Source organism: Pelmatolapia mariae, linkage group LG20 (genome assembly GCF_036321145.2).
Source record: "Pelmatolapia mariae isolate MD_Pm_ZW linkage group LG20, Pm_UMD_F_2, whole genome shotgun sequence".
Classification (NCBI taxonomy): Eukaryota; Metazoa; Chordata; class Actinopteri; order Cichliformes; family Cichlidae; genus Pelmatolapia; species Pelmatolapia mariae.
In genome coordinates this window covers 17,879,868-17,906,263 of record NC_086244.1, presented here as the reverse complement: position 1 = coordinate 17,906,263, position 26,396 = coordinate 17,879,868, and the positions used below count along the sequence as shown (strand labels likewise).

The following is a 26,396-nucleotide window of genomic DNA, read 5'->3' as shown; positions in this document are numbered from 1 at the left end:
CTTCACAAATATCCGCACTAAATTGCACAATTGCATTTTGTTATAGAACACTGGTGTCTTAACAGCATTTCGGATAACTGCACCCAAAAACACAACAAATCTCCGTTAAACTAAACTTTCCAACAATCCCAAAACTATTTTAATGCGACTAACAGCTGCTAGAAAATCATCTTATAATGAAACAAATGATTTGCAGCTTTTAAATTAAATATTAAGTGATAGCTGCAATGTATGTGGTTCCGTTGGCATTTTCTTTTGTTCCACGTGTCCCACATGAAGAGTTTTTTTTATGTTGGAAACTTCCACACCACTTTCTTCCTTTGTGAGTTATTTGCAGCATAAACTTTAGTTAGCATACTTTGCACAATACTGCCATCTACAGTACAACAAGAAAAAGAATAGCTGAAGTAGCTGACAATGTGAAAGTCAATCTGAAGAAAGAAGAAAGAAATTCAGACACATCACACCTTGAGCTTCACAGAGGGAGTTCTTTATTAGACTATCTACACCATTATTTAGCTCATCACTCAAATATACTTTAATTAAAGTGAAAAGCACACACGGCAGGTTGATTGTTAGAACAGTGTGAAGTGTGGAGAGTCATCCAGGGTAAACGTTGGGACGCACACTTTAATCAGAATTTTTCAGTTCCTTCTGTTTCCATGCTGTTTAATGAAGATCTTAGGTGTGCTCCATCCCTCTGGAGCCTTCTTCAGTCCAGCCCGCATCCAAATCTTCTTCAGATCCTCCTCAAAGCGTTTCTGTACATAATAAAGACACAAAGCTGGCTGTTTTATATTCATCTAGCTTTGCAAAACTGTAACTAGTGCACATCAGGCACACAAGTCTTAAAATAGCACAACATAAACATCAGGTAGGGCACTGCTAGTATACTGCTAGTAATGCATTTTTTATCATTACTGTTTCATTATCAAACTTCAAGACATCATAGTGGGGAAAAAAAAAGAAAAGAAATGTTCTGATAGATGTGAAAGAAAAGCCCCACCTGCTTCTTCTTTCCTCTGCCCTCCAGCACCCTCTTTCTCAAGAACTTAGTCCGTTTTTGCAGCTTCTTGTATTTATGCCGGTTCATCTTTCGCCGCCGTATCTCTAGAACATTCTTACATCTGAGTGGTGTTACTGTACCTTCCCCGTCTTCCAAAACAGGGATGGAGATAGGAGGCAGCACCTTCTCTTCCAGCAGCTTTATATCCTCCTGTGGCTGAGTGGACTCCAGCAGCGGAGGGAGGGAGTAGCGTAGTGAGAGCCAGCTCTCCAGGGGACTTACTGACAGTTTACGTGGTATGAGAGCCTCGTCCAGCTCCGGCTCAAGCTGTACCCATCGCGGAGGAGACCTGTTGTCTGCCGCTGTTGAGTAGTTTCTCAGTTTTTGATGACGTGAAGAGCAGTAAGCAGAAGCGGCTGGTTGTAGACATCCATTCAAAGTTTCTCCATGGGCTTGAAGTGCACCTTGTCATTAAGGGGAAGAAAAAACAGTCTGATTTTAATGAAACAGAAAATATAGTATTGAATGTAGGCAGACAGATATTTGGCTATTAGTTCTTACTCACAAGTTGCTTTGCGTAATAGGCTGAGACGAGGGACGATTTTTGAGGCAAACATTGTCAGTGGTTATCCAAACAAGGTCATCAGGAATGAGCTCACTGGTCCCTGGTCCTGTGGGAAAAAGGACAAAGTATGGTCTTACTCTGATCTGTCACAGCAATCAAACTAGTAATGTAACAGTAACTTCAGACATAAAGAAAAATATCACCCATCTTCCATGTTAACTGGCTATTTAGTCTATAAAACAGGGTTCACTAAAGCACCAGTCACACAGGCCTAGAGACTAGACTGTGACCCCCTGGTAACAGTTCAACTACTGGTCACTTATCCATGTGCCAGCCACCCAGTGAAAATTTGTAATTTCAGCCATTTAGCGGTTTCTTGCAATCTGCAAAGATTGTGGGTTGCTGAATGAAGTCTACGTTCATCTGACCGAGACTTTAGCTTCCCGAGTTTTCAGCAAAACTCGTTGCTGATGAAGACTGAACGAGGCACCTGAGAGCCCCACCAAAAAACACCAACAACATTTAACTTTATGTATACTGTCTTGTCCAACCCAGCTGTCTAAAACTTATCTATGATAAACCAGAAAAAATATCACATTTCATAGAAAATAGGTCCATGAATTTGTTGGGAGTGTATTCTAAATGACAGATAAATAAAATGATCCACTGTTATTCAAATTGCTGCAGATGAATATTATGTTATTCTAGATGCAGAGTACCTGATTTATGCTCAAAGCACTTCAGAATCACTTTATCTATTAAGTTCATACATGGAACTAACAAAACAAATTTACTTTTCCTCTGGCATTACACTCACACATAAATACAGTAAAATAACTATTTGCCGTCACATGCATGAAATAACGCAGAAAAAAATGTTTAATAATACCTTTTTAATATGTGTTACCAGATGTTAAAATTTGAATTGGATTTCACTACAAAAATGTGAAACATTTTGACCCTTGAGCTGGCAGCTGGCTGTTCTCGGCTTGTTAACCTGTAGGTCTCACTGGTTTCCACTGTGGCAAATTAGGTTTCCAGTAATTATTGTTTAGGCTGGTAAAACTGCGTGAAAGCTGCCTTTAGCCATCGCTACTTTAAGAGTTACCTTAAGTGCTGGGACACTGTGAAAGGCTTATATAATGACTGTTATCAAAACCCAGAAATAGTGGATGCTAACCTCCAGGTTTGAATACGCGGATAATCAGGCGCCCAACAGCGGGTGATTAAAAAATGAAAATAAAAAGTCCAAACGGTAAGATAGCAAATAAATAAATAAATAAATAAATGAAATAATAGAGACCGAAGGAAATTAAAGTATTCTGTAATTGCCGACTGGCTCATCATGGCTAAACAGGCGCGTTAACCAGCAGCTCCACTTTGGACGAGAACGCCACCAAAACGCTCAAATATTAAAAGCTAAGGATAGAATTCTTCTGCCTTTAACTACTTGGTGGCATGTTTATAAAAAACCTCGTTTAATTCAAGAAAGAGTTAGGTTACCTAGTATTACCAAGTCCCGAGGTTCCGTCTTCAATGTGACTTCAACTACTTCCGCTCCGTGCGACACACATTTTAGTCGCTTCCGGTTTCTCCGTGCTGAGAAAGGTTCCGCCGAGTAGAATTTTATTCCTTAAGGCTTGCTTTGAAACAAAATGCCTATTCATCATCATCATCTTCTTCTTCTTCTTCTTCTTCTTCTTCTTCTTCTTCTTCTTATTATTATTATTATTATTATTATTATTATTAGTAGTAGTAGTAGTAGTAGTAGTAGTAGTAGTAGTAGTAGCAGTAGTATTACAAATCTGTCCATTAAAACCCAGGACTCCCATGAGAGCACGATAGTTCACTCGATGGATAAAGTAGAGAAGGAGCTGGAGCTCTTTTATCCTAATATTACCAGGGATTTTGTTGGTTTAATTTTTTCATACCTTCCTTGACCAAACAAAGAGAATTTAACACCACTGGTACTTTTGTAATTTTCTTGTCTGGCATTTTCTCAATTTCTATTTCAAGGTCTTTATATTTGAAGAGTTTTTCTATAACATTCAGAGTGAATGTTTCTTTCAGTAGGGATAGAAATGTCTGTTGGTCTGGATTTCTTTATCACTTTGCATTGTCATGCCCCACTGTGTGGTAGTTTCATCACTTTTATCATTTTATTAGTAGTATTAGTGGTACGAGTAGTATTAATATTAATATGTATTTATTTATTATTAAGATTAGTTCAAGAAGGGCTCAAATTCTTATACATACGGTGTAGTAGGCTAATAAATCCAGTGCATTGCTCAGGTGTCTTAATTTGTATCTCTACACAGAGAGGCAAGCTACTACTATTGTTTATGCAAAAAATGTAAACCTTACTTATTAGCGTGTTTTTTAAAAATTTAACTAATTAGTATTTTATGCTACTACTAATGTGATGAATCTTCAGGGAATTATCAGTATATAAAACTGAAACATTCAGCGTGTTCAAAACTTTGATTTTCCTGTTTCTCTTGCAAGTATGTACATTCCTAAAACTCCTGTGGCCGGCACTCATGTGGCTTGTAATTGTTGGGAAATTCGAAAACTAGTTTCGGTTATGGCTCAGTTTTATTTCCCTTTAACTCATTAAATCTGAATATGTGTCTTTCTTCCATGTGGCACAGTTGCATAACCAGGGAATTCTCCACTTTTAGATCGCTCTAGTTTTGCAGGCTTGTGGGCACCCACATCAAATCATTTATTCATGGGGGTTTCTCGCTCAGCTTTCATTAAGTTTGTGGGAAATGGAACACCTACAGTATGAAGGCATTTCTCTATATGATTTCTACCATCTGACATTCAGAAAAACTTGTATTTGTGTGAGAAGAAAAGGATGGAAAGATGCTACAGCTAAGTAATGAGCTTTCACTAAATGTTGTAATGCAACACAAGGAAAGAAATGTGCAATAGATGGTAAAGTTCTCAGGGTATTTATTTACAAAAAACAAAAATAACATCAAGGACAAAACATTCATTTCACTGTAAATCCTGCTGCCCATAACTTGTTTGCTTCACTAGCTATGCTTACACCATCAGTGTGCAACATAAGGCAACTGAAATGATCAGCTGGATGTACTGTGAGATTTCCCTTTAACAGAACAGTCTCTAAAATGATCTTAATTTATAAAATTCTCTCAAAATATTTAAAATTTGAGGTTATGGAAAAACAAAATAAAAAATGCAAATAATTAACTTGGCAGTAATTGGTCAATTCTATTTTGAATTATCCGCCTATACATTACACATACAGTCCTCAAACTTAACATCTATTTACAAAATCAGTAGTGGTATTTAGAGTTTTTGTCTTGCTTTAAAAGCAAATAAAGATTCACTGTTTCATTATATCTGCATTGCAAATTTACTGCACTCAATGAAATCCCAATCCCTGAAATAGACAGAGCTTTACAGATGACAACAATATAATTCACACCAAAACAACACAGACAGTACAAGCATATGACTGGCTGTTTGTAGTCTTTGTAGTCACCATAGAGGTACAGCATAAATACTTCTTTAAAAGGAACCAAATCAATAAATAAAAAAGGACATTAGAGAGAAAAAACAGCATAATGTTGAGAGCTATCTCCATATCAACATTTAAGACAGACAAATCAGTTAAATCACTCATTGATTGGTACAGTATGTTTATACATTAGCAGATTTTAAAGATTTATGCCACAAATTTTTAAACTAGTGTGCTTAAAATTATTCTAAATGTATTAGTTTCACATTTAATCTAATACTGCTCTCCCGTTATTGGCTGCAGAACATGTGAGTGAAAAAAGTGAGGTAAAAAAAACTGAAGGCCAGGGAAATTGTTTAAATTATAAGGCCATTTCAAGGTATTTACAATACAATGCTATCTTTACCACAAACTATGATGTTAAGTTTGGTAGGTAACAGTGGGCACTGGAGCAAAGAACACAGTTATTTGCTGCAGTTACACTTGTATTTTACCTGGAAAATAATCACATTAACAGCAATGTTAGAACTTTTTATCACATTGGATATTTTGTGACAAAATACTCAAATCTGATGCCAAATATTTTGTATAGCACGTACACTGGAAATCTTCATTAAGCCAATATCGTGGTTGATTTGGTAAAACCATCCAGGCAGTTCACTTGTTGCATCAACAGTCCTTCACTCAGTCTCAACAGAGAGCACAATGGCACCGTCTTTACCGTGTATAACCAGCACACCTCGGCTTTAACGAGACAACTCAGACAAGGTAATATCTCATACAAATAAAACAATTATATTTGTGCATTTTGGAACAAAGGTCAGGTTTTAAAAAAAGAGGCAAAGAAAAGAGTGGAAGGAAAGAACACTGTGCAAAAGCTGAGCCCCTCTTTGTGCATCATCCACTCCAGTGTCCTCCAGGTTTCTCTAGATATGCTGAACTCTGGCCTCACTGAGCAGCGGACTGGCCAGGCTTTTTCTCTTTTTTCTCATCTTCTTTCTCGTTTTCCTTCTCATCACTGGTCATGGCGAATGCCTGCACTTGTCTCATCTCCCAGAAGGATTGTGACTTATGGGAATGCTTTTGGAAGAGAAGAAAATTCTGGTCAAAACTTTAATACAAGTATAAGAATGTGTAGTATTCATATAATTAGTGATATTTAACAATAAATCCAGCTTTGCCAAAACACAGATTTGCTTTCTTTTTGTTTATTCCTCAGTACTGTTGACGAGGATTATGTATAAAACTAAGACAGAAGACTGTAGTATAACAAATGCTCACAAGCAGCATTTTGGTTTAGTGCATGTGGATACTGTGTTTCGGAACCATCTGTGCATAGTAAACCTGTGGATTAAAGCCATAAGTGTGCAGAGAGGAATTCCAACCTGAAGATGGAGATCCAGGACACTACCAGGTGAGTTGAGCTAACAGTTCTGCACACGGAGCAGTGAAAATAAAAAGAAAGGTATCAGTAACAAGTCATAGAAATTAGTGCAGCACTGCAGAACAGTAAAGCAGAGACTGTATTGGTCTATAGGAATTGGTCAGTCTTACAGAAGAGTATACATTTGTTGTGAGTGCAAATTAAAAGAAAAAAGTGCAATGAACACAAATGAAAGCACGAGATCTTAGTTTAGAGCTGGCTGATTGACTCACTGATGAGGACTGCTGATTGTGTGATCGTTCCAGTTTCATCCCCTTTCCTCGATCAGGTTTACCAGGCCCTGAAGGATAGGTTAGCAATGTGTGAAAAGACTCATACCTGATATAGACAGTTATATAAATATTAAATGATACAACATGAATCATTTATGTTTTGAAAAAAAAGAAAGCTTTTACTTGTTTTGCAGAAGAAATAGAAAGTCAACTTTATTACACATTAAAGAGGTTAGATGAAAGACTATACTTGCTAATTCATATTCTGAAAAGATAGCTGCATATCAATTTCTCATTATATATTACACTTGTAAAAAATATTATTTTTTATTATATGCTAACATCCTCATTACAATCACAAATTTACATGATTATTTATTAGCTTCTTATTACAATAAGTCATGAATTGAATGCATTAATTATGCATTGCTTAACCATGGGCTTTCTTCACTTTAACCCTTCCCTTTAAACTTTTAATAAGCTGGACCTTGTTCACCAAGCTCTCTGTCTCTCTCACCTGGGGAGCTCCCACGACTGGTGGTAGTAGTGTTACTGTTGTTGTCCTCCAGCCAAGTGTTGTAGGGGAAGGAGTCTCGCTTATGTGGTGTTCCAGCAGATGACAGACTCTCCTGGAGAATATGGCAAGGTGACCAAGAAAACCATATTATATTACCATATTAGATTATGTAGATTATAGTGAAAAAACAAAATGAATGTGATAGCTTAAATGCAATTTATAATTCGTGTTTCTACATGTAGTACATATACAGTAGCGGTTTTTGATACGGGCGACACGGGCGGGGTTGACCGGGGCGGCATCGTGGTGGGGGGTGGCATCACGGTCATCGGCAAAAAAAAAAAAATTGCTCATATTCATGCTGCCCCGACATCAGCCAGCACATATTGGGAATGGCATAGGCACCGCTTTCTATCGCCCATTTGCTGGGAGTAAGGGCGCCCTCCGTTTGCGAGGTGCGCCTGCTGCTTGTGGCACAGGGAGGAGAGGGCGGGGCGGCGGGGGATTCTCTGGCTGGCTGTAGCTCGCAAAATAAAATAAAATAAAAACAAAACAACAAACACGAAAACACCAGATATTATGATACAGACTTATAATTTGCACCGATGTTTTTTCGAAATTCTGTACGCGAAAAGTGAGCGCGAGAGCCCTCGGTGCGCCTGCTTGCTGCTGAAGTCAAAGTAAACTTTATTGTCATCTCCGCTACATACAGTCCAGTATATAGAGAGACGACACATGAGGCTCCAGTTACAGCAGTAAACAAACAATAAATATCAGAAGAGTAAGAAAATAAATATACACTTTAGGACCAGGGGTAAAGGGATCAATAACAATTTAAAATTTATAATTTACAGTTTGAGGATTTAAAGTCTCACACACAACCCGTCGAAAGGGGAGGGGGGCGGCTGCTTCCAAATAGAGCACATTTCATTCATAATGTTGTAAATCCAACCTCATTATGTATTCATGATTTGAATCCTGGGTTGTGCGAAATCCCAGAAATACACCTTAGACAAAGCAAATCTGTGAACTAAGGTGTAAGTCTATTAGGTTATATTGTGGTGATCCTCGAGTTGGGGGACTTATGTTCATACTGGAGTGCAAAATTAAAACCAATGGAAGATGGACAAGAAAAGTTCAAAGCCATCAGGTGCTCAGTTTAGAAAAAATAGAAAAGAAGAGGAGAAACGAGCAAAAGATACAGGTAAGCAGATGTGTCATTGGATAATGGCAGGTCATCCGGAAACAATCAGAATCAGAATACTTTAATATTAATCCCTAAGGAAATAATGTGGATTACAGTTGCTCCAAGAAGAAATGGTAAAAATAGTAACAGTAACAGAGTAAATTTCTCTCTGGGGGTGCCAGAGAGAGTGTTCGCCCAGGGCGCCAAACAGGCTAGGACCGCCACTGTACATATACAGGATACACTGCTTACCATGCCTGTGTCGTATTCCTCTGTTGCCTCTGTCTCATTCTCCTCCACCACACTGGCAAAGCTGCTGGCATTGGAGGACGAGCGGGAAAGGTCGTGAGCCTCAGGGATGGATGCGGCCCTGCCAACAAGATAAGAACTACACCCTGGGTTAACAACTCCAACCTGATTTTATCTTATGTATAGTGATACTATATGTTACCCTAAGGGAGGATTACCCAGCAGTTACACAAATACAGGAATGGCAAAACATGCTATTTAAAATTTTCAGTGAGTGTCCAGGGGATATGGTAGGAGCCTGTTTATTATATATACCTGTTCTTGGTAGTTGTGAGCACCTCAGGAGAGCTCTGATTGGATGAATTGTCAGATTTGGGATCTTGAGAGGCGTGGCCACTGTCAGGTGTCTTCTGAGTGTTTGGGGAGTTATCTCTACTGCTACAAGGTAAAAAAAAAAATAGTGTGAAAAATAGAAAAAAAATAAAATAAAGCTATTTTATGTAGAAGATGGTCTACAGGTATATGCTATGTAAATGATCACAGGAATCTTCTCCCACCTCTTCTCCTGGACTTCTTGAATGTTTTCAATGCCAATGGCACTGCTTCGCCGGGAGCTGAAAGGGCCAGACTTTTTCCTGGTTGGGCTTTTTCCTGGGATTATCAGAGACTGACAGGGAAAGAGGAAAACCGTTCAGGGACAATGCCCAAATATTTCCAATACCTTGTATAATAAAATACGTTCATTTCAAGAGCTTATCACTTTAGGTATTTATGACTGAGGAGAGCTAATGGTTACTTTGACCACTGAACCATTCATTTGTCGTGTACTGTATCATAGAGAACACTTTGGCAAAATTTCAAAAACATATCATCCTGAATTACCAGGCTGAAGAGTAACACTGCTCCCTCCGAGCTGTTAGTATGATGAAAAAAAAATGTTAAAATATGCTTTTAGCAGCTTAATGACAAGCCCTGGTGGCAGTCTTTCAGCCAGAACAGAGCACACTAAGGCGGGAGATGAAAGATGGGTTTAAAAGCTCCAGAGCCTAACACTAAATATGCTTTCTCAGCATCTGCTTTGTTCGTTCAATCTCCCTTTTAATGCTCTCGAAATGAGAACTTTAAAAAAAAGAGGCTTTTATTTAATGTGGCTTCAAAGAGCAGTGGGGGGGCAGGGGGCGTTTTTCACAATTTCTCTGTAAGGGGCTTATTAAATTATAAATATTCATTATTTTTTAACAAATACAGAATTAAGCACACTGGAATGAAACTATAGAGTAAAACTGTAGCAGGTGTGCACATACTGCAGTAAAGCAGAGAAGAAAATAAGAGTAGAAGCAAATACTCTTAACAGTTCATACATATATTAGTCTAGAAAATATAAAAGATTGGACTTGCTAAAGCAACTAATTCACTGGAAAATGGGCGGGACTATGTTCACAGACTAAAATGATGATGCCTTTTAAATAATATATCCTGTCTGTAGCACACAGTTTCTGATATACGGAATACACATTAGGGAGCTGAAATGTGCAGAGAAACATGTTTGGCTATGATGCAAAGGAGCCATGCAAACAAGAAAAGGAATCAAAGACGGAAAGCAAGTAGTTGGAGAGTAGTTAGAATTAGACATGAACCTCTTCTACTGTTCCTATCCCTATGGCACTGCCTCGGCGTCCATATTTACTCGGACTTTTGCCTGGGACAAGCAATGACTGATAAAGACAGTGAGAAAGAAAGAGACAGAATAAGAGAGAAGACATAGAAGAGAGAGTGGTGATGACATATGACAAAACAAAGAGAGGTGGGGAAAAGGGGGGGAGGAGGGGAGGAGGGGAGAGAAAACATGAGATATATACAAATACATATGAGATATCATGCAGTAAGTCATGTTGTCCAAACAAACTACGAAGCGCGTGTTAGCTGGAGAATACAGGGGGAGATATTTTGGTTCCATGGGTGCGACACAGGCAGCTGAATGGGACAGAGGAATGATACACCAGTTATGTGAGCTGTATGTCTGAAAAAGGAAAAGGAAGGTAAATTCAGCGAAGGAGGGCATACAGCATGTTATACATTAGGAATCAAATCAAGACTGGCTTATGAACAAACAGTAAGCTCGTCAGTCATACTCATTGATGAAAGATATTATATAAAAGTCTAATATGTCTAATACAGAGAGAATGAACTTAATCAGTTTATATGAGATACACAGTATCTCTCAACATATACACTACATATAACAGACAGGCCACCATATGTAGTCACTTGTAACTGTAACTAAGGTAACGGTCATATTTTACTTTCAACTGGAAAAAAAAAAGAAAAATAAGTGTCCAAACACAGACTGTATACAAAAGCTAAACCTAGCTTTCAAGGCTTTTTGATTACAAAAAGAAGTTCACTTTCATCAAAGTGTACAAGAAAACAACCCTCGACTCCTTCCATGTACCCACTAAGCATGTTCTGAGTTAGTTTTTGATCTCTGTGTTAGGTTTTTAATCATCGCTTTCAGGTGTTATTGAATACAAATTTATGTTTATTTTGCAAATTATAGCTCCCATGGTTCTCTGGGAAAAATATAAAGCAGGGTGGGCCTTTCAGATTGGGCTTATCTTATAATTGCCAAGCTACTGAGTGCCCCCCAGTTTCATAATGGGAGTTACTCCATGCTCATGAAATCCAGTTTCAAAAAAACTCAAGGCTTTAAGAAAAAGGGGCACCAACCTCATGGTGGCTGTGTCTGTCTTATATATGCAGCATATATGTGCACAAGTTTAGTTACAGCAGTATTTCTGAATAAATTATTTAAACTGAAAAACACCTGAAAAGATTTACAACTTTTCCTCCTGATCACATAAATATCAATTTGCTAATAAATGAATTTAAAATTATTGCGTGATTATTAAAAGAAGTCCAAAAATGTAAGCATGCATGCATACCCACACATTATACTGTACACACACTATCACACAAAGACAACTCCAACCCGTGTTAGAAATTAAGTGATCGCTCATTAACAATGCAGATGCATGGGCGTTTAAATCACGTGAACACAATTAGAAAAAAATGCTTTAACCCATTCAGCTTGTGTCCTAAACATATCCACTTTCATGACTGTTAAGTCAATCCGTTTTGGTAGTGGTAGACAATGTGCAACCTTTGCAAAGTGACAGTCAAGCTTAAGACTCAGGCATAATTGCTTCCCATGTCCAAGTGTGCAGTCTCTCTCTCTCGCTGTGAGAAGTTAGTGCAGCAGGCAAGTGAAAGAGAAGGGGGTATGAACTCTGTTAGATCTGCAGAGGGAGAGGCAGAAGCAGCGAGGCTCACCTCGCCATAAGTACTGGAGGAGTGGGACTGTACTTACTATCCCTGGGAATTTAGGGCTCTCTGTGGGGTTGTGGTTAAAGTTGCCGCTCAGGCTAGTGGAGACTGTGTGCGGCTTCTTGAAAGTAAGACCCATGGCATCCATAGACTGGCTTCTGCTGCGCATCACCCTCTACAGAGAGACGAGGAGGAGGAGATACATTCAGATGGTGCTGACCTCTCTGACCCCTCGGTATCACTGAACAGGCCAAGAGGAGCCTGGGGGTTGTCCCTGAACACTGACCACTACAGGCAGAGAGCACTGGCCAGATTCTAATTCTAACAGACAAGAAAGCGACAGAGAACACTAGTATGCTTTAGTGCCTGAAGGAGGTTCAGATGAGTCATTTTTATTTAGGTAGGTGATAAGAGAAGAGATTGGGAAGTAGAAGGGCCAAGTGGCTCACAGATGTCTGACCACACAGAGTCTAATCAGAGCCAGAAGAAGTTTAAAGCCCAGTGCACCTTTTTACGAGCATGAAATAATGTAGGCAGAGGCGTCTGATGATGTAAGAAAATATATCCGTTCCATCCACATTCCCCAAATTATGACACATGAAGATGATAGGACCATATAGATACGTGAGCGGTGGCACTTAAACGTGGCGAATCACAAAACAACTATAAAGCATGAAGAAGAAAAGCTGGGAAGCAGAGAACGGTATGTTCCAGGAGGACAGAGCAGCAGAGCTTCTTTTCATTCAGATACAGATTAAGAAAAAGCTTCTACAGCTCAGTCTGCATATAGACAAGAACAGAAGAGAAATACTGCCAGAGAGAAGTCGCGCTCATGTTCACATAAAAACACATCTCTCAACAGGTAACAATGAATACTAATTAGAGATGCCACTTTACAGGCTAATAATAAAATGTAATTTAATAGTAAAAGTTTGACATTTTTTAGAAACATACTCATTTACATTCTTGTTGGGAGTTAGATCAGAAAATCAGTATCAGTCTCAAATCTGTCTGCAGTATAAAGTCACAGCTAGCAGTGGGTTATCTCAGATCAGCATAAAGGCTAGAAACAACGAGCACACTGGCACCTCTAAAACTTACTAATTAATACATTATCCAAGGGCAGAAATCGCTGGTTTTGTAGGGAATAAAACAACTAATTTGTCTGAGAACACTGTTTGCCTCTGAGGCAGGTGGAGCTTCTCTCTTTTATCAGTGTTTTTGCTAAGCTAAGCTGCTGAGCTTGAATTTAAATTATGTAAATAAGAAAGCTCCTTTTGTTTTGCTTGTGCAAGTAAAACATAAAACCTCAGTTTCTAAAACAAGACTTTGCATATGCAAACTAGCTTCAGCTTTTTCTTTCTGAGAGTTCCAGTGAAGCTGTTGACCTGAAGCTCCAGCCTCTGCTTCTGCTTTTCCAGTTACCTTAAAAGACTCAAAGAAGCCCCCTCCTCCAGCATTCCCATTTTCCAGCTTGTCGTCCTCTCCTCCAACACCCATTATGGCCTGGCTGTTTAAGTGGAGCTCCTCATAAAGAGTCTCCAACAAGGCCGATCGTGTTCTCTCCTGACGCATATGCACACACACACACACACACACACACACACACACACACACACACACACACACACACACACACACACACACACACACACACACATGGAGAAATGAGGCAGAGGGAAGTAAATAAAATTTTTAAAGCTGTCAAAAGACGTAAAATGCTTTAAGTCTTTCTTAAAAACGTACCTCCAATTTGGCAAATTTCTCAGCTTTGTAGCAGGCATATTCTGCATTGATTAGCTTAGTAAAAAGGAATTCATGGAATTCGGGGCCCTGCATAAAAGGATTAGAGAGGTAAGGCATCTGCTCGGAAACTAAAAGATGATCAGTGAGGTCAAAGATCTTCATCTTCTTACTTTTTTAAAGATAGCAGGGTTTGGGAGGGCCGGGCCAAAGAAAGGTACATCATCCCGTGCTGTAACTGACACCTAGAAAGGAAGATAAAGATAGCGTGCAATAAATGCTTTCAGGAGAAAATGTCAGAAAGGAGAGGAAGCGGGTTACCTTGTAAAGAACATTGTCGGAGCAGGGGTTGACCACTTGGACTACAATGTAAGCGTGGAGAAAGTTGGAGGCGATCATGTCTGGTACAAAGGGAGTATTTTCTTCTTGGAAAACGATGGCGACAATGTCATTTCCTATGTGCCTTTTTCTCTGCAACTGCAACACAACAGCCCAATAGCAACTTAGTTTTATATATAAATACACATACATATTTTATATAAAAGGGTGTAAATTATTATTTTCTCATGTAACAATTGGCACAATGAAAGGAGACAAATGCCAGGCATTAGATAAAATGTATGAACAAAGTTAATGCTCCCTGGAACTCTCTCTCTGGATAAACAACTCACTACAATAGATAGAGATCTATTGTGGTTTTTCTACTGATTACTGTTAATATCATATTACTGATAACACAAAGCTAGCTAACCAGGAATATTTCCAACTGAAAACATCTAAAAGGATTATGTGGGATGGCAATTACACAGCATTTGCGTTAAAAAAGATAAGACTACACAAATGTCTTTAATTTCTAGCACCAAATAAAGGCAAAGTCTGAATCTTTACACTACTAAGTCTATGAAACACCACCAGGGAGTGCTGTTTCCCCGATGACAACTTCCACAGAAACAGTTTGCTCAAAGTAGCCCATATGTAGCACTCACTGCTGCAGGAGAGGCTGAACATACAGGCATTGGTCTTATCTCTGTTTGTGGATGGCTTGATAGTAAATGATAGCATTTTTCATCTTACGATCCTCAGTTTTTGTGTGAATGTGTGAGATAAAAGAGAAAAAAAGTTGCTGCGTGAGCAATGCAGTGCTACATCTCAGCTTTAAATCACTTCGAGGAATGAGTGCTGCTCACAGACGCAGACACCAAAGCATTCGCTGAAGTAATATATCTCAAATACCGGGGAATTGTTGTTTTGGGTTTTTTTTTGTAATTTTATACTGCAGGCTTTTTGCACAACAGGGATGCACATATGCAAAATATGGTTCTGTGATGCCCAGAGGGAACCTGCCTAACCATCCTTTGAATCATAAAAGGTGTGTTAGTCTGGTATTGCATTACAGTACCTGCTGGGTGTCCCCCTCTGTGTAAGGCAGCTTTGTGGACACATGAAACATGACCTCTTTGTTGCGGTAGTTGCAGTAGACAGATTCTGTGCCAGTCTGCCCGTGAGTCACATCTAACCCTCCGCGGAAACTGCAAGCACACAGAACCATGTCTAGGAGGATATTCTCCACCATCACTGCAGCAGCGTCACCACCTTTCATGTAGCTAGTCTGATGTAAATTGTAGTGGCATTATGTTATGAAATATTAGACGGGGGATATCGAATGCTTTCAAACCACTGTGAGGACTTTACCCTTTAAAGTTATGCAGTTCAATTTTCTCTCCGAGAAACTCCAGGAATTCTACAAAGGCAGGGCTCTCTTCGTTGTTGCCAAACAGCTCTTCCTCTGAAGTCTGTAACAAATAAAATTAATTTTAAAAATAAATAAACGAGCGAACTTTTTGCAGAACGATGAGAACAGTTTGTATGAGTACTGCACAGTTTGCAGATAGGTGCCTAATGACGGTGACAATGTCTGAGAAGAAAAGTGAAAACTAATCATGGTAAGGTAAAATTGTTCTTTGCTAAATAGTCAGCAGTGGCACAGTGAGAGTTGTACGTTGGAAGTGTTATTTTTTTTCTGGAACAGATCACTGGGATCAGTAACTAGAAGCAAGACAACGTGTATCCAGTTTGTGTGTTTGCACTTTTGTTCAGACACGGTGCATTTGCATTTGAGATGGAAGAGGTTATTCCAGTTAATTACAAAAGTAGGTAGAGCATTTGAAATAAGGCTTTAGGAAACATTATGATTGTGATGGACTGCTGATTATCAATTGTCAGTAACTAGAGCGATGATCTGAATAAAAATGCCTCCTTTAAAACAAAGGGATGCTAACAATACCTGGGACAAGTTCCCACTGCTCATTTCACTATTTATGATTTGCTTTCTGTGTGCAGTGTACCTATTTGATCATGCCTTTCTCCACTTAGCATCCCTCCTGAATGTTAGAGGGTCTTTTCTATCTTTGTGAGAAGGCCAATTAGATCATTTAACATGTTTAACAATACATTTCAATTTCTGTAGTATTTACAAAATCAAAAGAAAAGATTTCTACACAGTGATATCTCGATTTAAAAGTAGAAAAGCACTCAACACCTTTTTTGCCACCCCACATAGTAAACAAGAGGGCTGTGATTGCCTCAGAAAATGAGAGGGTGTGCTGAAGGCAGCCACAATGACTGGGCTTAAGTGAAAGCCATAATTAAGACCACAGAGGACCAAGTATAATAAGCTTCCTTAAAAAAAATCTGACAATACACCATATAATACACGCTTATTGTTCTTTGGATATGAATATAATGGATGCAAGTACTTCTACAGCACTGCTTTTGCACCTGATCACATCCAGGCTTTATTGCTTACCTGTCCAAACTTTTGATAGATGACTCCAAACTTAAAATTGTTGCTTATCACATGTTCATCAAAGGTGACAATAAGTCTTGAAGCCTGCAAAAATCACAGATATAATGTTAAAGAAGATGTATATTGCTATATCTAATTATATTTATCTGCATATATTATTTATTTCTCCTATGTATACCTATTTTTTCCTGTTCTTTTCTCTCTCTTGCTTTTCTTTTGCTAACATGCTTCAGTGCAAAGGTTGATAAAAACCTCAATGCCATTCAAAGATGTACTGAAAAGTTTGACTGAAGGTAATATGAGGCTTGCAGTATATTATTAAATATGAAATTCCATCATTTCCCCTTCAACTGTAGGATATTGCTTAAAGCAGCTGTGAAAAAATCTAACCAGATGCTGAAAGCTCATACTTCTGGGCCTAGAAAGAAAACCCTGAAAATCTGTGATCCAGAACTTACTTTGGGATAAAGGACAGGATAAAAGCGGTCCACGTTGACCTCTTCGCAGACAAGCTTGAATTTAAAAAGGCGGTGGGAAATAACGTCAGAATGTGCTGGAAGTGTCACAGCAGCTTATCTTTGGACAAAAAATATAAAAATTGCTTCTTACCTTGGCCATTTGGACCACATTTGGAAACTCTGTCAGACAGGAAATGGGGATCACATCATGGTAGGTTTTCAGCTTGGTCCTGATGAAGCCATAAAGTAATAAGTGTGGGTTTTATAGCCATATAACACGAAGCAGCGTTTCTCAGAATCTATCAGTTGGTGCAGAGATGATCCGGTACGGACCATGATCAAAGTTCCCCGCCCTTGCCTCTCTTTGCCTTCTCTCCCTTTCACTATCCCCACCCACTCACTGGCCTAAATAGTCCATCTGTTACTCTTCTGTGGAAATGACAGAGCTGTTGACACTCTTGCTGGCTTTATGACTCTTACGATAACACCCCGGGCGGATGTGTGTGTCCAGTCAATGCTGGGCAATTTAGGTGGAAAAAAAAAATTACTCTGCAGCTAGAGCTTGTTGTTCACAAAAGACACAAAATCTTACACATTAATTACTTCAGATTATGAAGTAACCAGGCAGACTTAAATTGTTGATTTTCTAGGCAACATTGTACTAAACCCTGCATGAAAATTAAGCGTTACCTGAGCATTAGACGCAGATGTTCCTGGTCACCGATCACCTCGTATTTTAGGGAGAACACCAGATGTCCAAGGACACTGTCCACTGAATAGTAATTAAAGTGTTCCTGAGGGCACAGCATACAGAGACCACCATTAGTATCTGTCATAAACAGGCACACATGTGCACAACACGGGTAAATGTGCTCCAGTTCATTCATTTCCTGTCTGAGTTCCTTTGTTTACTCGTCCTCTGCTACATGCAACCAATTTTGTTTACTGGTATTATGTGTTTGCAAGAACACTTGCAAAGTGTAATGCATCTTCATTAGCCACAGTGTGTGAGGTGCCTAATTGTGAGGCAGGCTTACTGTTTGTACTTTATTATGCAGAGATTTGCTTATTTCCTATTTGTCCCATTACTGTAATGAAGAAGAAGTAATGTGAAATATTCCATGACAGCAATGAGACTCATTTGAAGAGGAAGGAAGCTGTTATAATGAGAACATGACGTGAATATGACTTTGGCAAGAAAACAAATCTCTGAAAAAATTGTAATAATTTAACTAAGTAACTTAGTACAGTTATTAATCTTCTCATTAATTGTAATTTTAACCATGAAATAGAAGGAAATTTGACTAATATAATGGGGGAGCAATGGGGGAGATATTTAAAATGCATACAGCAAAAGCATCCAGCTAAATATAATCTATCAGGGACATCGAAATGTCACAGATGAAACGGTTAAAACTATGCTAAATATGGTAACTTACTCAGTTAAGTGGGTTTAAAATAGAGCTGCAGAAGAGGCAATACAAGGGGAGCCCTTAGCCAGGACTGCAAATCAGCAAATGCAAAGCTGATTTAACTTAATATGCGTACTACAGTTTACTTGTCAGTAGCTCCATGTGTTTCTGTCATGTACAGAGTAGCGAACCTTGCCCAGGAAATGTTTCCTGAAGAGCGTAGCCAGCGTGTTACATTCCAGCTTGGTCCGAGTGTTCGGGGACAGAGGCTGGAGAGGCTCCGTGTCTCCAGCCTGGCTCAGCTCATGGTTGGTCCCTTCAATCCAGTAGCCCCCAAACTGTGGCAGGAGGATAAGAGGAAAGGGGCTCTTTCTCCCCAGCACCTGTTTCAATAAAAAAATAGCAACGAAACACAAAGTTACTTCTCAGAGATAGACAAGGTTATTAAAATGAACTAAAAATTAGACTTGAGAAAAACTTAAAAAATAAAAAAAGAAAGAAAGAAATTAAAATCAGATTAGAGAGCAAATATCCTTAGACTGAGTATTTACTAGTTTAATAAGAATGCTTGTAAAATTTCTGATCACAGCTTGTCTGTTGAAGCTTAAATGAACATTTTATTGAGACTTTGGATGTCTACAACACTGAGTCAACTGCTTTCAATATTTCTGTGTTTTTATTGGAATACAATAATAATGGTAACAATAAAACTGCAACACAGCTTCGTACCTCATGGACACTTGGGTACGGTATGTAATCCTCCTCAGTCTGGAAAAAAAAAAGAAAAATGCTTTGTTTCCTCATCGAAGAATGACAATAACAACAAAATAATAACGACTTTACATTCCCAAAGGACACTGTTTCAGAGTAATTGCATAACAGTTATGCAATGAAAATCTGTTTAGCAATGACACAGAAATCAGCCAACAATGCACACCTTAATGAAAGTAATACTATTTGGCACACTGGTGGTATAAAATGCTTCATCACTTTATAATTATAATGTGTTCAAAAGCCCCTTTCAGAACTTTAGTCTACAGAGCTTAGCATCCCACTAGCTTGTTCCTGTATGGAACATGGGCGTTTCAGTGCATTATGAAGAACACATTGTAATACTGAATGCTGAAATAATTGCCATGTCTGTCAGAGTAAGATAAGGTGGAGCAGCCGTGGACAATGAGAATGAATAATTTGTGTTGCTACATGAAGAGTTATACCTTCAGAGGCGGAGGAAAGGTGCACCTCTGCTCATCCATCCTGTTCCCCTGTAAGAGAAGCAGGTTAGATAAGGAAACCAAAAAGACAGGAGGGTCACACAAAGTGGCACGGAAAAAGTCCACAAATACCTAAAGTCAAGCACAAAACCAATCTATGAACACAAACTGTGACATAAACAAAAGGCAAAAAAAATGATCAAACTCATTATGTAACAGCTCAGTTTTCCCCAGAGATGTGCAGCAGGCAACAAAGCAAAGTCAGAAAAGGGACAGATGGAAAAATACAGAAAGAGATCCATTACGTTCCTCAGAGTGAGGAGAGTGAAAGACGTTATAGACGTGAGTTTGGAAGTGACAGAGAACTCTATTAAACACACTGCAGAAAAGTGTGAATAAGAGTCTTGGGGTTAAAAAGATTTATAAGTGACAGTCCTACAACTGCACATGGGGTGTGTCTGTACGTGAAAAGAGAGTGAGGAGGATCGATGCAGAAAAAGAGATGCAGCGTCACTAAATCAAGGCTAGATGATGGCGCCGACCATCATAGAAGACGATGCAGTCATCAATACACTGTCCGACAGTGGAAATAGACAATCCTGCGTCACGTCCCATGCAAAAGAAGAATTACTGCCAAACATGAAAGATAGTGAAGCACCATTGTGACTGCAATTCTTTTCTTTTTTTTTAAAGAAGATAAATGTGCATTTTAAAAAGTAATGCACAGATGTTCTATTATAAAACGCATGTCTTGTCATTGGGAAAGCATGAATACAGAAAACATCCTTCCAGAGTCTTCAGAAACCAGGAAATAGATTCTGAGGTGAGATAATGAGCTTACAGTTCGGCAAACCAAAGTTTCAACCAGAACGTTAACAAAGACGCCGAGACAAACACATTGACAACACTTCTCTGAAAATACTCAAAATCCCTCTCATGTTCAGAGAGATTATGAGTACTGCAGCAAAGGAGAGCCAAAGTGTTGCAGAATTAGGAAGAGACACTGGCTGGTTAGTTGCTTATTGAGCACAGCTTAGTGAGCCAAGACAAAATACAGAGATGCGATCTTTTATCATCTTACCTGCATCTTTTCAATCATTTCAAATAAATCTGGGGTCTGGAGAGAGGAGAGTAAGATTCAATGTTTAGACTTCTTTGTCTTGAGTGCAGAGGTTAGTTTGCCTTTGACAGGCGTTAGTGAAGGTTCACTGAGTTCAACACTTTAACATCATCACACTCCATCCAGTGACAGAAAAAAACATCTCTGGAACACCGCCTTTACATGGTTATTGTTAGGGTGTCAGATCTCACTGCTATATTTGCAATACTGCATGATGGGATTACATTAATTCAAGATAATGTGTGTGCAACATTCTATGCACTGCTTATTAGACATGAAAAAAATCCTGGTATGTGCAGTTGTGCCAATACAGAAAGTGATGCTCTTTATGTTACAGAGAGCTCTATTCACTCTTTACAGCTGTTAATAACCCAAAATCTTTCAAAACAAAAATCCAAATAGACTTTTTAAAACTTTTAGAGGGCAAGAGGTCTATATAGTCAACATTTTACGTCTACAGTTAAGGTCTCTGAAAAGCCCTCAAAAAGTATAATAATACAACATTTTCTGTATAATTCTTCTGAAAAATGCCAGAAATGCCTTAAAATTAACTAATTAGGTGTTATTTGATACAAACCTGACATGGTTAGGAATGTGTTTGAGCTGTTAAAAGCATGAGGACAAACTGACCTTAAAAAGAAGCATTAAAGTTTACATTTAGGAAAGCCTACAGTAGAGCAGATGTTGTAAAGCTGGTAAATTACACATTCTTAGCCAGCTGTTCCCACCACTTTCAAAACAGCTGATGTCTAAGCTCATATTTATTTTAATAAACATGTTACCTTATTGCAGAACATGATCTTGTCACATCTCACCGTCATGTGTGACCGACAGAAAAATGAAAAATCGGCCCCTTTCTTTAGAACAAACCACAGTTGTTGCAGTATTGTCCTAAAGTTTTCACATTCCAAATTGGCATATGTCATGTGACCATAATGACAATAAATATTGCAAAAAATGATGAAAAACAATTGTCCGTGGACATATTGGTTTTCGGTAATTAAGTAAAAGGCTGAAAAGTTCAGCCAGTAAAGCCTGACAAAGTCAAACACTTTGTGTACAGAGCAATCGTGTCTTGGCTTTCAGTGTGACTGTGAGTAAAGTCCTCCACCATGTGCAAACAATAGTCTGCCACAAACCCTGAAAGTAAATAGCCCAGGGTTTAGCCAGAGATTCCCATATGGAAAACAAATGCAAATATTATGTCTAATAAGACTTATAAATTTACTATGATTTATTCATAAAAGTGGGACCTTTCACATTATACTCATGGAACATAACAATAATTATAACTTGAATAGGAATTATGTTACTTTCAATAAATAGTGTGAGAAGTAAGTGTTATAAGACTCATAAATCTATACACATAAGATTGATTATGAGTATGAGAACAATGGGACCTGCAATGCTTTGCTAGATATTATCTTTGGGCTTGAACAAAAACAAGTGTGCTATAAATGTTTTCCCCAAATGAGCTCAATATAAACTCTCTCTCTCTCTCTCTCATATCTATCTATTTATATATATATATATATATATATATATATAGATAGATAGATAGATAGATAGATAGATAGATGTAGCTATATAGATATAGATATATATATAAATAGATATATAGATAGATATGTCATTAGTTTGGAGTGACTGTCCGTGCCTTAACTTAAAGGTGTCCTCTCCACTTTGTCTGTCATTTGTTGATGTTTTGTATGCAGCATGTTCCTAAAATAAAGCTACTTACATTGCTGGGTTTCTTCCAGTGTGTCTTTGTCACCATTGGAGCATAGTTGTGTTTGTCAATATTTTTAGCCATTTTTAATTCTCCTTGACAAAAAGTCCTGCAGCTTCAAAGATGTCCCAGTGTCACTGACTTCAGCAGATTTGGATTAAACGCTCCATGACTGCTGTGCCTTTCTGAAATGGCAAAATCCTAGCTGCATCGCCGCTGTTTGCAAGCATCACTGACAAAGTCTTGGATCAGACAAAGTTGGTGACAAGATCCACAGACTCTCCCAGTGTGTGCTCTAAGCATACAAGATTATCTGCAAGTTTATGTCTCAGGTTGCAGGCAAACCTGCTATTGCTTAAAGCTGAGAAGTAATCCTCTGACTGAAGCTGGAGGTGTCTAGCCTTCTGCTGATCCCTCTTTGTCACTCTCTATCTCTCAAAAGCATTACAGGAAGAACTCCAAATTTTATACCAACCACCTCTGTCTTTACTACTATCTGTATCCTGGCTTAGGCTGACAGGTGGCAAGAGGTGGAGTCCAACCGTTCTACGGTCACAGACAACAGCTGCAACTATGTCCTGTTTACAGATCACCCATTACACTAGAATCAGGATATAGCATAAAGTAGATGTTAGAAAACTATGCAAACCCATAGTAGAATGAAAGTAATGAAAAGGAACAATCTTTTGATGAAAAACAAGACATCTAATTTTTGCAGAAATTAACAAAGAGGAGGCAATGAGGGGATCCCCAGGGAGGCAAGCCAGCACACACAGTGCAGGTGTAGAGCTCAGACCTTTCATTATGAGAGCTAATAGGATCGCCATTATGACAAGAGACAAATTAAACACGCATGGCTTTCTCTTGCTCCTCTTGACTTATCAGCTGCAACGCCGTACATCCTCGCAGAGCTCATTAAAACTTCAACCAGCTCCATGAAGTGGATCAGATGGATACATGTGAATGTGGAAAATTCACATGAAGTCTGGTTCTTTGTTCTGCATTTTCATTCCAGGGCCATTAAAGATATTTCCTGACATCTCAAATTTACAGAGCTCTGTAAAAAGTCACCCTGACTGGTGTAACAAATCAGTAAAAAAGGTTGTAAATGACAAGAAACATGTTTTCATTAGAAAGCTCGCCCACAATTACTCACGCAACCCTTTCCAAGCAGTGGACAACAGTTCATGATTATTTCAACACTTGATTTTGGTACACTATTAAACTTATTTCTTTAAGCGCTACGGTTCTGGTGAGTAGGATGTTTCAGTTTGTTTTTTTTATCTCGGCCATTTCTGCCAACAAAATTTGAAAATTATCACTTTTTGAGTTTTGCATTACATCTCTAAGAAATCTGCAAGATTATTAATAGGACAGTTCAGTTTGAATCAGGCAATGGCCATAAGAGCTGATGGGGTTAATTGCAGATTGACCTGGTTTTCGCAGGGCTCTAATTAAAGTGATACACTCCTCTGAGTCTTGCTCCAGTGAGCCCTTGTTGTACTACAGCACACCACATTACCACGCTGTCCCTAAAAATCTTTCCATACTTTCCCTTTTTCTACTTTTTCCTCAATTAAAATGTGCAAAAAGGGGAAAAGGACATAAACCAGAGTTGCTATCCTTAAATGTCTAAGTGTCAAACAAAATGTTTGACTAACTGTTACTGGTAAGTCTGTTTTACCTACAGATGGTGCATGCTGCAAGGATCAGGAATGATGGTTTCAACAATCCAATCTCTGAATTCCTGAATTCTTTATCCCTTTCTCTTCCTACTCTCCCTGCTTTCCCCAGATGAAGGCAGATTGTGAGAACTGTAAGCCCGTTCCAAAGTGTGAGGGATCTTTTGAAAGCAATCCGACACGAGTGACACTGTTCCTGTCGTTTAATCACCGAGGAGCTAGGAGCTATTCAGTTTCTAAGATCCCAAAATATCTCTGCCAGGTTTTCACATCAATCACAGAAGTGCTAAAGGTAAGCATAAAGATTCTGACAGCAAAATAGATTTGCTACGGACGTGACAGTCAAAACAGATTTATTGAAATTATTTCCTCCTATTTCACTTTTGGCCCTTTTTCCTACACCTTCAATAACAGCAATTTAGTATTTCCTCAAACCATTTTTGCTGAAAGAAAGAATATTAGTTCTAGTATAGCTGATTCATAAAGGCAAAAAATGCTTTAGTGAACAGGAGGCAAGCTGAATGTGGTGAATCTGAAAATGACATGACAGCTAATAAACCGCAGGCATTAAAGAAATGGAAGAGCACAAATCTTCACACTGAAGCTTAGCCTTATGAAAACCCCGAGGAAAATAAGCAAGGCTCAGGAAAGCATAAAACAACTGTGTAATAATTGAGCCCCACTCAGTGTTATCATGCATAATTGATATTCCAATTAGGTTACACCTCATGGATGATGATGGGCATGAAGAAGCTTGTGTTTTGATTTAAAAATGACTCATTCAGGCTTTGATTTGTTTGCTCTGATGGAATCAGGCTTGTTAGGCTTCAATTTAAAAATGGTCAGCATCCGGCTGACAATTTCCTTCTAAAAATAGATTTCTATTAATTGAATCAGTCAAACATAATCATCCAGACACAGAGCTCTGTGTGCTTTAATACAACAAGTTACACAAAAGAAAGCATGGATAGAAATCAAAGTAACACGCCATGAAACTGGGTCTAATACATCACAAGAGATTAAATACAGATAGAACACTGAGCAAGTGCATCCAGACAAAAGCAAGTGTGGAGACAAGATCAGCTGAGACACGTTAAAAAGATCAAAGAATGAAGGGGTCACACAGAGGTCTTTAATATAGGTCAGCGGTCAAAGCGCAAACTCAATTTCCCCAGTCCTACCTTTTGAAATGGTGAGGCGGTGAATGGGAGCTTAGGCTGGAGCAGCTGGGGCTCTAGAGTTGCAGAAATTCGGGGGTCACTCCCATCTTGTTTCCTAAAATCAGACAGATGGAAGAGAACATTCAGTCAGAAAAGGTCACCCAGTTTGAGATCAAGCAAGAGGACAACAAAAGGTAATGCCTCAGGAAATGTTGTTGAGCTCTTTTGGCAAGAAAAAAAAAGGCGTATGGAGTGTACGAGGTACTTGTAGTGGACTAAAGTCACCTTTTTGAAATTAGGTTACTGTTACATTGCTCTTTAAGTGAAGCACATTCCATTCTGACAACAAAATAAGGTCTTTAATTTATATCACAAAGCAATTATACATCAGTTTTTAATTGATATTAAATTTCAAAATCCTGTTTTCCAACTGGTTTGTTTGATCTGCAGCGTCATAGTCATCGAGGTTTAAATCTGTTGAACAGTATAAAATTTTATAGCTAAGTTACATCTGACACAAACCCCATGATTTCTTTACTGTTTATGGTATAAGAAACAATAACTTCCAAAAGATTTTACCTTTTCTTTTATCACACAATCTACCTCACAGACACCTCAGGGGTCTCAGAGAACAAGACCAATACTTTCACATTTATCAAAACAAAAGCATCTCTAATCCAGAAGAATGACACACTGAACAATACTAATGTCACACATCTTTTGTCCTAAACTCAATATCTCTACCAGAACAGCTTTCTCTCAGCATGATGACTGATCAATACCTCTGATGAATATGGTGCTGTATTGACACCGACAACTGGTCAGTTTCCACAGCAGCCTTTTAATTTCTGCAATTTATTTCAGTCTCTTTCATATGCATACAGCGATTAATCATCACAGAAGAACATCTGAACTGATCACGAATCAGCGATAATATCATGAATTATGTGTATGTCTGCCGGCGATTATTAAAGTAGGATACGGCAGCTACGATGAAATATGTTCAGGGTGCGGCGTACCCTAGCAGCCGAAAGACACGACACTCCGCAAGCAGAGAAGTATTACTCTACACCCTCAAC

The 26,396-nt window shown here is 38.6% G+C and overlaps 2 protein-coding genes across 9 annotated transcripts in view; both read right to left on the bottom strand.

The window, feature by feature from the left end:
* Positions 1-481: 481 nt before the first annotated feature.
* On the bottom strand, positions 482-3,178 carry aurkaip1 (aurora kinase A interacting protein 1). The gene is made up of 4 exons (XM_063464470.1): positions 3,075-3,178; positions 1,572-1,677; positions 1,007-1,470; positions 482-761 (listed from the first exon to the last, which is right to left on the bottom strand). Exons 2-4 carry the CDS (start codon positions 1,621-1,623, stop codon positions 645-647), a joined length of 633 nt encoding a protein of 210 aa, XP_063320540.1. The 5' UTR covers positions 1,624-1,677; positions 3,075-3,178; the 3' UTR covers positions 482-644.
* A 1,334-nt stretch (positions 3,179-4,512) lies between these two features.
* Positions 4,513-26,396, bottom strand: part of LOC134618309 (rap1 GTPase-activating protein 1-like) — a 43,612-nt gene continuing 21,728 nt past the window's right edge. For 4 of the 8 annotated variants that reach the window (XM_063463657.1, XM_063463661.1, XM_063463660.1 and 1 more), the window contains 23 exons: positions 25,339-25,432; positions 19,630-19,677; positions 19,142-19,180; positions 18,604-18,795; positions 17,691-17,794; positions 17,152-17,230; positions 17,001-17,054; positions 16,543-16,626; positions 15,429-15,529; positions 15,136-15,265; positions 14,058-14,213; positions 13,910-13,981; positions 13,740-13,826; positions 13,419-13,559; positions 12,037-12,168; positions 10,307-10,384; positions 9,227-9,336; positions 8,985-9,107; positions 8,673-8,808; positions 7,235-7,346; positions 6,718-6,785; positions 6,447-6,494; positions 4,513-6,141 (listed from right to left, as the gene is read on the bottom strand). In XM_063463657.1, the coding sequence (XP_063319727.1) occupies positions 6,486-6,494; positions 6,718-6,785; positions 7,235-7,346; positions 8,673-8,808; positions 8,985-9,107; positions 9,227-9,336; positions 10,307-10,384; positions 12,037-12,168; positions 13,419-13,559; positions 13,740-13,826; positions 13,910-13,981; positions 14,058-14,213; positions 15,136-15,265; positions 15,429-15,529; positions 16,543-16,626; positions 17,001-17,054; positions 17,152-17,230; positions 17,691-17,794; positions 18,604-18,795; positions 19,142-19,180; positions 19,630-19,677; positions 25,339-25,432 (2,149 nt within the window). In that variant the 3' untranslated portion in view covers positions 4,513-6,141; positions 6,447-6,485. The other 4 variants (XM_063463658.1, XM_063463659.1, XM_063463663.1 and 1 more) reach the window with 4 other exon arrangements.